Here is a 13,325-nt window from a genome sequence, read left to right as displayed (position 1 = left end):
GCTCCCGTTGCTTGGCCCCAGCGCCTGCCAACCTAGCAGTTCGAAAGCACCCCAATCTTCCCTAGGCAGCATGGCCAGTGGTCAAGGATGATGGGGACTGGCCTCCAGAGGACCAAAGATTCTCCATTCCTGGTGCAGGTAGAAGAATTGTAATTATTCCACCACAGGGAAAAATAATACATAGTGTGTGTGGGGGGGGATACAGATGTGTGTGTGTGTGTTTGTGTGTCACAATTCATCATGCTGTTTTGTGTCAACCTAAGCTGAGTTCTTTTCTATTCTTGCTGGATGTTCAAGAAACTGCCAGTGTAACGAGATGTCACACACAAGGATGTCAACTCTTAGTGAAGCTTTTGAGAGCGTTTCAATTTTAGAGGATGGTTGAAGGCAAAAATTGGGAGACTTCATAGTGAAAATGGATCGAATGCCCACCTTTTAAATTTGTTTTTAAAATAACGTTTCTATCTGTCAGATTGAAGAGCATCTTGAAAACATGACTGCCATGAACAAGCACACAAGCAGCTAATAATGCAAACAGCAAGACTCTCTATATAGTTTGTCTCCCGCCTCTCAATGGCTCTTTAAGAAACCTTTTGATTTGGGGTCCTTTGTATGACACCATATGCAGCTTTATTATTTGGATCTGAAAAGGATGCAGGTTTCAAGATATTGTGTGATAATTTTACTTTTATTTAAGTAGAAACTGCTTTACCAGTCTGATGCTGGGGTCACACAAACCCCAATTAGATGGTGGTGGTGATGTTTGAAAGATTTGCTTGACTGACCCCAAATTAATATAAAGAGGATGAAATTGTATTGAGGAAGATTGTTGATTGTACAGGGGTAGAAGTATACAGGAATGATGTATGGGGTCTGTAATGATCACTGCATAAAATCCTATGGCAGGGGCTGGCAGTGATCTACCCATTTTGCAGGGGGGGGGGGAGAAAGAGTTGTCGAGCAGCAGTCCTTTACTGAGCCTGTCAGGCCCCACCACAACCCAGGTAAAGAGAAGCAGGGCAGGGGACTTCCGGGTTAGCGCCAGCGCTTAATGGCGGATTTCTCCCGGAGCTCCGGGAGAGATCTGCTTCGTGGGTTCGGGTCCTGTCAGCTACGGCGGAGCGGGGACCCTAAAAAATCACAGGCATATAGCCTGTGAACTGGAGACTCGGCGGGCACCTTTGCGCCCCCCCGACGCTGTGAAATAGCCTTTTTAAAGGCTGCGGATCAGCGGAGGGAGTGTTGGAGCGGTGCTGAGAGTCGTCTTCACCCAGCCTGCGAAGCGAAGCCGCGTCGCCATTAGCGGAGAGCGCTGACTTCTTCCAGTGAATTTGGATTAAAAGGAACGTTTATCCGTGAGTAGGATTGACTGTTAAAATATAATTTGACACTAAAATTGAAGAAATTGGATACCGAGACGGACAAGCACCAAAAAGGAAGTCTGCTTTCCGTCCTGCAGAAAGATCAAAGCGAAAGACATTTCAGCCGTAATCGATTGAAAGGGGAGCTGCGAGAGCTAATAAATCCACCACCAAGTAAAGAACTCCCTCCCCGAAGGCAGGAGGGGGAGGGAAGAAGATTTTAAAGTGCTTTCCTGCCTTTTTAAAAGAATTCGAGCTATTTACCGCTGCTCCTGTACCTGGGATCGGACTGCCGGAGAAAAGGAACCGGCTTAGGACTGTTGATACAAGAAGGTAAAAAAAGTATCTTTAACTAACTGACTTTGGTTACTCTCAACTTGAAATATTTACTTTGTTGCATAGTAAAGCTATTCTGCAGGATTTTACTGACTTGGATTTTTCAGAAAGAGAAAGAACAATTGGAAAGAACTAGTAGGACTTTTGCTTGACTTATGGAGAGTGGGAGACTAATTTGAAAGTAAGGATTTGACTGTACGCCCTCTAGAGGACTTATAAATTGTTTCAGCAACAAGTGGAATTTTAAATCTGAGAACTTTTTGTCTGACAGCTCTAGAGTGTGGGAATGACCTTGAGTAAAAGACTTTGTTATGGCAGATGGTAAAGAGAAACTTCACAAGAAAGAGGATTTACAAGAAACAACCTTGAGATCTGGCAGACAATATAAAGTTGACTCTTCCATGCAAAGAAGGGCTTCTGTATCAGGAGCCTCGGGAATTACAGCTATACCAAAGGCAAAAGTGAAAATAATGTCTTCAGAAGAATCCTTTGCTAAGGTACTGGAGAAGATAAGTGACTCTTTAGAGGAATTAAAAAAGCAAGGTGCAGAAACTAAAGTACAAGTTGCTGAAACAAATAAAAAAATTGAAGAAATCTCTGGGAAAATTGATTCAAATACAAAAAGTATAACTGACCTTGGGAACAAAGTGAATTCAAACGCAGAAGCAATTGGGAAATTATTGGAAGAATCATCTACAACAAGAAAGATAGCTGAGGAAGCTAAAGAAATTGCGACTGCTGCGGAGGGAAAATTTCCACCAGTGTTTAAGAAACTCAATGAATATGAACTGGCACTCTCAATGCAAGATATGCAACGCAAGGAGAGGAACCTAAGGATCAGGCTTGTGCCGGAAAAGGAAGAAGACAACCTGGTGGACTATTTGACAAAAGAATTTTCTGACTTTTGGAAGCAGGAGCTGGATAAAGAACAATTTAAAATAGAAAGTGCATTCAGATTGGGAGCAAGGCAGAAGAAGAACAGACCCAGAGACTGTTTAATAACTCTGAGATCAAAGGAGGAACGGGACAAGATATTGAACCTGCATTACCAAACAACCCTTCGAATTGAAGATTCTCACATTGAGATTTTTAAGGATATCCCGAAAAATATTTTGGACGCAAGAGGACACTACAAGGACCTGGTGATTTTGCTGAGAAGGAACTACATACCATTCAGGTGGGAGTTCCCCCAAGGCTTGTCTTTTAAATATAAGGGGAAGAAAAGAAGAATAAAGACAGTGAGTGATAAAGACAAGTTCTTGGAAGAACACGAAGAAGACCTACAGAAAGAGACGCATCCAGGGCAAGGGCATCCTTCATTAGACACGGACACGGAACTACCGACGAACGAGGAACAAAAATTGGGAGCTGTAGGAGGAAAGAGTAAATAACCTCATCATGGCTCTGCAACTTCTAACCTGGAACTGTAATGGTCTAAACAACCCCCGAAAAAGGAAAAATATATTTCATGCTTTAAAGAAAGACCAATTGGACTTGATTTGTCTACAAGAGACTCATGTGACAAGAACACACAGAAAATTATTAATAAATAAGAGATTGGGACAAGAATTTATATCTTCAGACAGAGTAAAAAAAAGAGGAGTGGTGATCTATGTAAAGGAAAATCTGCAACCGAAACAAATCTTTAAGGATGACCAAGGAAGATATTTGGCAATTGAAATTCAATTCCAAGGAGAAAAATTTTTGATAGTGGGAATATATGCACCAAATGAAGGGAAAGCAGAATTTTTTAAGAAGCTGCATGAGACTTTAATGGACTATATGGATTATAAACTAATCATGATGGGAGATATGAATGGAGTAGTTTCAACAAATATGGACAAAGCACAAAGACAGGTAGTTACAAAAGATGGAAGACTACCAAAAACTTTCTTTGAAATGACTGACAATATGGACTTGATTGACATTTGGAGAACAAAACACCCATTAGAGAGAGAGGGAACCTTCTTTTCTGAAGCCAAAATGACATGGACTCGGATCGACCAAATCTGGGTGACTAGCAGTATGGCGTCAATTATAAAAAAAGTGGAAATCTGCCCAAAAACTCTCTCCGACCATAATGCAGTAAAGATGGTGATGAAGCAAACGACAACTGGCTCTTTCAGATGGAGAATGAATGACACTTTATTTAGAGACGAGGAGATCTGTAAAAAGGCCCAAAAAACCCTGAAAGATTATTTTGAAATTAATCTAAGGACTAAAGTAGAAAAAAGAATAGTATGGGACGCAAGCAAAGCCGTGATGAGAGGGTTTTTGATACAACAAAATACATTAAAGAGAAGAAAGCAAAATGAGAGGAAGGAGAAAATTCTGGATAAGATAAAAGAAGGGGAAAGGAAATTAAGATTGAAGCCAAAATCGCAAGAGATTCTAAGAGAAATTAAATTGTACCAAACACAATATATGGAACTGATGAATCAAGAAATAGAATGGAAAATTAAACAAATGAGACAGAAGTCTTTTGAATCTGCAGATAAATGTGGTAAGTTATTGGCTTGGCAAATAAAGAAGAGACAAAAACTCAACACGGTAACAAACTTAGAAGTGGAAGGAAAGAACATATGCAACCCAGCAGAAATTAGAAATTGCTTTCAGAACTACTTTAGACAATTGTATACACAAGGGCCGCAGAATGAAACAGATATACAACAATTCCTCGAGAAAAATGGGTTGAAAAAGATTTCGCAGGAAAGTAAGACAATTTTGAATCAGGAGATATCAATACAGGAAATAGAAGATGCCATTCAAAACATGACGTTGGGCAAATCACCTGGACCAGATGGACTGACTTCCAAATATTACAAAGTTTTGAAGGAAGGACTTACACAACCTTTGAAGGAAGTCTGTAATGAGATCATGAAGGGGAAAAGGGCACCTGATACGTGGAGAGAGGCCTATATTACACTTATACCAAAGACAGAGACTGAAAAGACCCAACTTAAGAACTACCGACCCATCTCCTTACTAAATGTGGATTACAAAATCTTTGCTGATGTTTTAGCAAAGAGACTGAAAAGAGTTTTGATGGAGGAGATTCATGGGGACCAGGCGGGCTTTCTCCCGAAAAGGCATTTGTCGGACAATGTAAGGAATATAATTGACATTTTGGAGAAGTTGGAAGTGAATATAAACACTAAGGCCGTTCTGATATTTGTGGATGCCGAGAAAGCCTTTGACAACATTTCTTGGAGTTTTATGCTGAAGAACCTCCGGGGGATGGGGGTAGGCCAAGGGTTTGAAAATGGTATAGGTGCAATATATTCTGAACAGAAAGCAAAATTAATTGTAAATAATGTTGTAACAGAAGAGTTTAAGATTGAAAAAGGGACACGACAGGGGTGCCCTATCTCCCCCTTACTTTTTATATCGGTCCTGGAGGTTTTGCTTAATATGATCAGGAGGGACCAGTTGGTTAAAGGGATTCAGGTCGGAGTTAAACAATACAAATTGAGAGCATTTGCAGATGACCTAGTACTTACACTGCAAGAGCCAGAAGCTAGCACGAAAAGAGTTTTGGAAATAATTCAAGAGTTTGGTCAACTGGCAGGATTTAAATTGAATAAGTTAAAGACTAAGGTATTGGAGAAAAATTTAACACAGTTTGAAAAAGAAAGGTTTCAGAATGAGACGGGGCTGGCTGTGGTTAAAAAAGTGAAATATCTGGGTGTGAACATGACAGCTAAGAATGTGAACTTATTTAAAGACAATTATGAAAAAACGTGGACAGAAGTGAAAAAAGATTTAGAGATTTGGTCAAACTTGAAGCTTTCCTTGTTAGGTCGAATTGCAGTGATAAAAATGAATGTATTGCCAAGAATGTTATTTTTGTTTCAAGCATTACAAATAATGGATAAAATGGACTGTTTCAAGAAGTGGCAGAAAGATATATCTAAATTTGTCTGGCAGGGCAAGAAGCCCAGAATAAAATTTAAGATATTAACGGACTCAAAGGAAAGAGGGGGGTTTGCCCTGCCAGACTTTAAATTGTACTATGAAGCGGCAGCTTTCTGCTGGCTAAAAGAATGGCTGCTTCTTGAAAACACAGACATTTTGGATCTGGAAGGATTTAACAATATTTTTGGGTGGCATGCATATTTGTGGTATGACAAGGTTAAAGCGCATAAAAGTTTTAAAAATTATATTGTCAGAAAAGCACTATTGAATGTCTGGGTTAGATACAAGGACTTGCTGGAAAATAAGACTCCAAGATGGTTATCACCAATGGAAGCTAAGGCAGTTAAAAAGCTAAATATGGAGTCGAAATGGCCAAGATATTGGGAAATCTTGGAAAAGGAAGGGGACAAACTGAGATTGCAGAGTTTCGAAAAATTAAAAGGGAAGGTGAGAGATTGGTTACATTATCACCAAATAAATGAAATGTTTAAACTAGACAGAAAAACAGGCTTCCAGGTGGAAAAATCAAAATTAGAGACTGAACTGTTAGAATCCAGTACTAAGAATTTGTCAAAAATGTATAATCTGCTGCTGAAATGGAACACACAAGATGAAATGGTTAAATCAACTATGATTAAATGGGCTCAGGACATTGGTCATAACATTATGTTTGCTGACTGGGAAAAGTTGTGGACCACCGGGCTGAAGTTTACGGCGTGTAACGCCTTAAGGGAAAATATAATGAAAATGATTTATAGGTGGTACATAACCCCAGTCAAGCTTGCAAAAATTTACCATTTGCCTGATAATAAATGTTGGAAATGTAAAGAAAAGGAAGGTACTTTTTTTCACCTCTGGTGGACGTGCCCGAAGATTAAGGCATTCTGGGAAATGATTTACAATGAACTGAAAAAGGTATTTAAATATACTTTCACCAAGAAACCAGAGGCCTTTCTCTTGGGTATTGTCGGCCAGGGGGTGTTAAAGACAGATACAACCTTTTTTATGTATGCTACAACAGCAGCTAGAATACTCATTGCAAAGTACTGGAAGACACAGGATCTACCCACACTGGAAGAATGGCAGATGAAGGTGATGGACTATATGAATTTGGCGGAGATGACGAGCAGAATCCGAGACCAGGGAAGAGAAGCGGCGGAAGAAGAATGGAAAAAGTTTAAGGAGTATTTAAAGAAACATTATAAAATTGGTGACAGTTAGAATGATGTTGGATTAAAATAAATGGTTACTATCAGTAAGGGTTATGATAAAGAGAATAAGGGTGAATATTATAAATTTATAATAAAATAAGGCAAGATTTCGCTGAATAACTGTAAGAATTTGGAATACAGAAACGGGAAGTAAGGGGAGGTCGAGGAAGTAAGGTTTACAAATTGGGTTATGAAATGGTACTTGTTTTTATGTTTTATTATTGTCTGATGTTTCTTTATGTATGTTTTGTTTTTGTTATATTAAAAATTGTTCAATTAAAAAAAAAAAAAAAAAAAAGAGAAGCAGGGCAGGGCCCTTCAAGCTATCAGCAGGTCAGTCCTGGGCAGCAGCAGCAGCAGCAGCGGTTTGAAATTTCAGAAAAGAAATTGATACTTTCCCCCCTAATGTACATATTTTTCAAGATTCAAAAAGCAAGAGAATAAGAATTGGGTCGCTATCCATTGGGTCGCTATTCTTAAGACCAAAGAGAAGCAGAAAGACCAGACGCCTCCACCGCCCTCACTTCCGATTGGACGCTGTGCCAATGACACATTTGTTGACTTTTCTGGCCAAGCGGATGGTATGTTGCACTGAATTTCATATTGGTAAAAAGTAATGTTGTCCAATGTTATATGATATCCTTATATGATACGAGTCCCAATCTTCCTTTAACGCACTCACCAAGGCCTCTCATTACCTGGAACATTAATGATCCAGGCTCACTCCCAAATAGGAGATGGGTTTGGAAAGAATTTAAAAGAGACAGAAAGAGATTTTAATTCAGGAAATTCACCAGAGGAGCTACCGTTGATTTTTGCGCATATTTCCTAAGCACAAAAAAGGTTGTGTTTTGTATTTCTTAGTTCCTAGCACACTCCCCAGTCCTATATGCCTGTCTGCAGAGTTAGTTTCACTCATGCTGTCAGGCAACTAAGTTTGCCCTGACTCTCTTCAATTTCCCTGGCATTGGTGCTCTATGGCCAAAGGATGCTGCTTCTTGCATCTGTTCACTCACTGTAGTAATGCCAACTTTCCCCACTTAGGCAAGTTAGAACCAGGGCTTTTTCTCAGCTGGAACTTGCTCGAACAGATCCAGCACCTCTCAGGTGGGCACCATTAGAGAACAAGGGAAGTGTTCGTGAATTCTGGCACTTTTTTAAAAATAGAAAAAATATTAAACGCGTAAAAAAACATGAAGCTGAAATATATTGACCAGACAAAATTTCAACGAGTAAGAGGTTTTTTTTAATAATTCACATATGTACTAAAAAGGTGCCATCATGCCATTCTGTGAGCTATGGTAAAATAGCATGCATATCTGCAGCAAAGCAAAAGGGAAAAGTGCCCCATTTCTGCTTTCAGTCGTATACTAGGAATCAGTTTTGTGAACTTTATGATACAAAAAGCTAACCATTTTTTTAAGCAGCAACCCAAATATAACTATGAAACAAAACGTATCAAGAACTATACAACCACTACACCTCATTCGGATGCTGTGCCAATGAAGTAGTTTATTAACTTATTAAAAGAAAAGCCACTCCTAATATATTTTCCCTTTTTATGTTTTTAAAGTAATTTTTATTGAGTTTTCCATTAAATCATATTCACATTTTGTTACATAATTCTATGACTTAATATATTACTCTGTAAGAGCATCGACCTCCTGCCCTCACTCTTTCTGACTTCCACATAACTTTCCATATTCTTCACATTTCTATAAGCACTTATTTACCCTTTGTCAAATTATAATATTTCACCTTATTATCGGTAAATCAGTTCCTTTCTGAATCATTTCAATTCAAGCCTACAAACGTTTTCAAATGTTTACAATTTTCTTTCATAAATGTGTTCCAGTCCTTTGGAAACAGTTCGTCACGCTGATTCCGGATTATGTCTTCGAACTCCATCATCTTGACCTGCCAGTCTTCCAGTGTTGGAAGTTCCTGCTGCTTCCATTTCTGAGCCAGAAGTGTCCTTGCAGCCATTGTGGCATACGTAAACATGTTTACATCACTTTTATGTATTTCCTCACCAATTAAGCCTAATAGAAATGCCTCTGGTTTTTTATTAAAATTATATTTCAAAACCTTTTTTAACTCGTATATTATGTCCCAGAAGGCTTTCACTTTAGAACAAGTCCACCACAGATGGAGGAAGTTCCCCTCCTTCTCCTTACACTTCCAACAATTTTTGTCTTGATTTCTATACATCTTAGCAAGTTTGGCATGTCTAATATACCATCGATACATCATCTTAAATATATTTTCTTTGAGTGACACACATGCTGTGAATTTAATTGTTTCGGTCCACAGTTTCCCCCACCTTTTAAAATCAATATTGTGCCCCAAATCCTGGGCCCACCTAATCATAACACTTTTTACCTCTTCATCCTTTGTGTGCCACTCCAGTAGTAACTGATACATTTTTGACAGTATTTTCATTTAACTACCCAGCAATTCTGTCTCCAATTTAGATTTGTTACTTCCAAATCCGTTTCTTTTATTATCCTCTCTAAACACATCTTGTAACAATCGGTTACCTTTCCTCTTAGTTCTTCGAATGTCTTTAACTTTATTTTATTATCACTTCCATCAGCAAGTCTTTGTATGTCGCCCATTCAGTTCCCATATTTATTTATTTTTTTGACTGCAAAAGCCTCCAGAGGTGAGAGCCACCTCGGAGTTTTGCATTCCAATAATGTTTTATGTCTGCTCCACACCTCATACAATGATTTTCTAATAGTATGGTTCAAAAACCCTCTGTGCATTCTGACCATTCTGACCACGGGTAGGCGTGCCACGCGAATCTGTTGTCAAATTCCTCCAAATCCAATATATCTGAATTATCTAAGGTTATCCTGGATGGCGCTGTGGGTAAAACCTCAGCGCCTAGGACTTGCCGATCGCATGGTCGGCGGTTCGAATCCCCGCGGCGGGGTGAGCTTCCGTCGTTCGGTCCCAGCTCCTGCCCACCTAGCAGTTCGAAAGCACCCTTAAGTGCAAGTAGATAAATAGGTACCGCTTTACAGCGGGAAGGTAAACGGCGTTTCCGTGTGCTGCTCTGGTGGTTCGCCAGAGCAGCTTGGTCACGCTGGCCACGTGACCCGGAAGTGTCTGCGGACAGCGCTGGCTCCCGGCCTCTAGAGTGAGATGAGCGCACAACCCTAGAGTCTGTCAAGACTGGCCCGTACGGGCAGGGGTACCTTTACCTTTTACCTTATCCATTCTCTCAACCAACAAAAACACGCCGCCTCGTAGTAAATCTTTAGATCTGGCAGGGAAAAAACCGCCTCTTTCTTTTGCTTTTTTTTTATAACAATATTTTATTAAATTTTAACAATAAAGAAATTCCAAAACAACAAACAGAGAACAATAAAAACACAAGAAAAATATAAAACACAACAATACAAAATTACACAATACAAAAATACAAACATTTAACCTAACAGGGGAAAAGGAAAAAGAAAACAGAAAAAACAAATAAGCGCACAAAAAAGAAAAACACAAATCCCTCTTTTTTAATTTCTCATCTTTGATTAACTTATTTTCCTGACTTCCTCACGCCTCCCTTTTTTTTTATCCCTTTTTGAAAATTGGTTCAGCAAATTCATATCCTATTACTTTATCCTTAATTGTTTTTCCTCCCAAATTATAATTTCAAATTTTTATCTGTCATCAATCCAGTCTTACATTATATCTTGTTGCTAGAACCCCTTCATTTCATTTCAATGTCATCAACATTCATACATTTTACAATGTTTCTGTAAATAAATTTTAAATTTCCTCCAATCTTCTTCCACCGACTCTTCTCCCTGATCTCGGATTCTGCCAGTCATTTCTGCCATTTCCATATAGTCGATTACTTGCATCTGCCATTCTTCCAGAGTGGGTAAGTCTTGTGTCTTCCAATGCTTTGTGATGAGTATTCTTGCTGCTGCTGTAGCATACATAAAGAAAGTTCTATCCTTCTTTGACACCAATTGGCCAACTATGCCCAGGAGAAAGGCCTCTGGTTTCTTCAGGAAAGTGTATTTAAATACCTTTTTCATTTCATTATAAATCATCTCCCAGAAAGCCTTAATCCTTGGGCACGTCCACCAAAGGTGAAAGAATGTACCTTCAGTTTCTTTACATTTCCAACATTTATTATCGGGCAAATGGTAAATTTTTGCAAGCTTGACTGGGGTCATGTACCACCTGTACATCATTTTCATAATATTCTCTCTTAGGGCATTACATGCCGTAAATTTAATTCTTTTGCATCTGTCAATATTTTATACTCAATTCTTGGCTTTTTGCCCTGCTAGATAAATTTAGACAATCTTCTTTGCCATACATTCAATTGTTTTGTTCCACTGATAACCGGAATTGTCTGAAATCAAAACAACAGTCTCAGTAACACGTTCATTTTGATAGGTGAGATTCTACCCATCATTGATAATTTCATTCTAGTCCATATCTCCTGATCTCTCTTCACTTCATTCCACACCTTTTCATAGTTGTCTTTAAAGAGGTTTCTGTTCTTAGATGTGAGCCAGACTCTAGGTATTTTACCTTTTTTTCTATCGACATACCTGTCTTTTGTTGTAGTTCTCCTATTTCTTTACTGTACAAATTTTTAGTTAATATTTTTGTCCTATTTTTGTTGAGCTTAAAGCCTGCTAATTGCCCATACTCGTCAATCTTTTTCAAAGCTTCTATTGCACTGGACATAGGTTGTTCTAAATTCAAGACAACGTCGTCGGCAAAGGCCTTATACTTATATTCTTTTGAGCCTACACCAATCCCCTTTATTTCTTTTGTTGCTTCTATTTTCCTCAACAGGGCCTCTAGTATTGTTATAAATAACAATGGCGATAGCGGGCACCCCTGTCTGGTTCCCTTTGTTATCTCAATTTTGTCTGTGAAGTTATTATTAACTATCAATTTGGCATATTGTTCCAAATAAATAGCCCGAATACCATTTAAACGTTTTTCACCGATATCCATAAATTCTAAATTTCTTTTCATAAAATGCCAAGACACATTATCAAATTCTTTTTCAGCATCCAGAAACATTAGGGCGGCTTGTTTGTCTCTCCTGGAGTCCAGATATTCCATTATATCAATTATATTTCTTTCTCTCCCCTCCCCCCGGAATAAATTTATTCACAGGAAAAAAAGGTGCGTGGGTTTTTTAAAAAGTGAAATCACTCTCATCATTTATTAAGTTAAAAAACAGCAATTGAAAAGCACTGATCAGACATTGCATTTCGAGGCCTCCATCGCAAACTCAAATCTGGTTGCAATTTTTTTTTGGGGGGGGGGGAAAGGATCTTGGCTTTTTTAAAAGGGATTCGGCATTCGGAGAACTCCAAGATGCAGGATAGAGACGCATTTGGGGCGGGCTAAAGACCTCAAGGGATCCCACTCTGACATTTGGAAATCTCTCCTCTCCTAGGGCTCCCTTCTGGCTAGCCTAGGGGAGGAGGGAGGGGCAGGGCTGGCTGCCCTGGCGTTGGGAGATGGGGGCCACATGGGGACAGAACGGGGTGTCAAGGGGCCATGGCGATCCAGCCGAGGATGAGGAGGGAACCACCATACGGGGCTGCCTTGGTCAGGATCGGGTCCCCTGTCACGGCGTGGTAATACAGGGCGCCAGAGAACATCCCCATGCCCAGAGACAGGATGCTGCCGGCCATCATGGGATAGCGGCAGTGGGGCACAGCCAGGAGGGCCAGGCTGTGGAGGAAGTGGTATTTGTTGGCCATCTCGTAGAGCTCTTTCAAGTCGTCATCTCGGTCGCTGTGACGGAAATCGTGAGCCCCGTAGGCGGCCGCCCCGACGGCCGCAGCCCCGCTCAGCGCAACGAGCCGTCGGAAAAACGCCCCGGCGCCCGCCATATCAATTATATTTCTAACATTGTCCTTCATCTGTCTACCAGGTAGAAATCCAGTTTGGTTCTTTCCAATCTCCTCTCCAAATACATTTTTAAGTCTATTGGCCAATATACTGGCAAATAATTTGTAATCATTATTTAGGAGCGAGATTGGCCTATCATTTTTCACCTGCCTTATGTCCGTGTCTTGTTTGGGAATTAGTGCAATATGGGCTTCTTTCCAAGTAATATATTTTCTTTTTTTAAGAGGAAAAACACATTGGTTTAAAACGTTATATATTTCCAGCCTGATGTAGGGCCTGTGTTGTTGTTTTTTAAGCCAAATTCAATGGAAATGCATTGTTTGAAGAGTGAATAGATGTATATGCAGAATATGTAAACGTGCACTGTGAAAGCTTTGTAATATTACTTTTGTGATTTTGGGTAAAATTGGTGGATGAAGAAAGTGTTGAACTAAAAGCAAACTGTGTGCTTAACTTGTGTTTGTATCTTTTCGTTTCTAAAGGGACCTTTACAAATTGAATTTAAAATAAACAAGCAAACTCCAAAATTAAAAAAAAAATAGAAAAAATAATACTGGTTGGAGCTTTTCTCTGCTTCCTCTAGCTACTCTCCCACAATATA

General features: G+C 39.4%; 1 protein-coding gene across 1 annotated transcript; it reads right to left on the bottom strand.

Annotated features, from left to right (window-relative positions):
• Positions 1-12,125: 12,125 nt before the first annotated feature.
• On the bottom strand, positions 12,126-12,705 carry LOC128405959 (transmembrane protein 256 homolog). The gene has a single exon (XM_053373016.1). The coding sequence runs from the start codon at positions 12,703-12,705 to the stop codon at positions 12,358-12,360; it is 348 nt and encodes a 115-aa protein (XP_053228991.1). The 3' UTR covers positions 12,126-12,357.
• Positions 12,706-13,325: the final 620 nt, after the last annotated feature.

Source organism: Podarcis raffonei, chromosome W (assembly GCF_027172205.1).
Source record: "Podarcis raffonei isolate rPodRaf1 chromosome W, rPodRaf1.pri, whole genome shotgun sequence".
NCBI classification, from domain to species: Eukaryota; Metazoa; Chordata; class Lepidosauria; order Squamata; family Lacertidae; genus Podarcis; species Podarcis raffonei.
This window is presented reverse-complemented; position numbering and strand designations above follow the sequence as displayed.

Coding starts and splice junctions, on each gene's coding strand:
- LOC128405959 (XM_053373016.1), bottom strand. CDS start 12,705: ATGGCGGGCGCCGGGGCGTTTTTCCGACGGCTCGTTGCGCTGAGCGGG.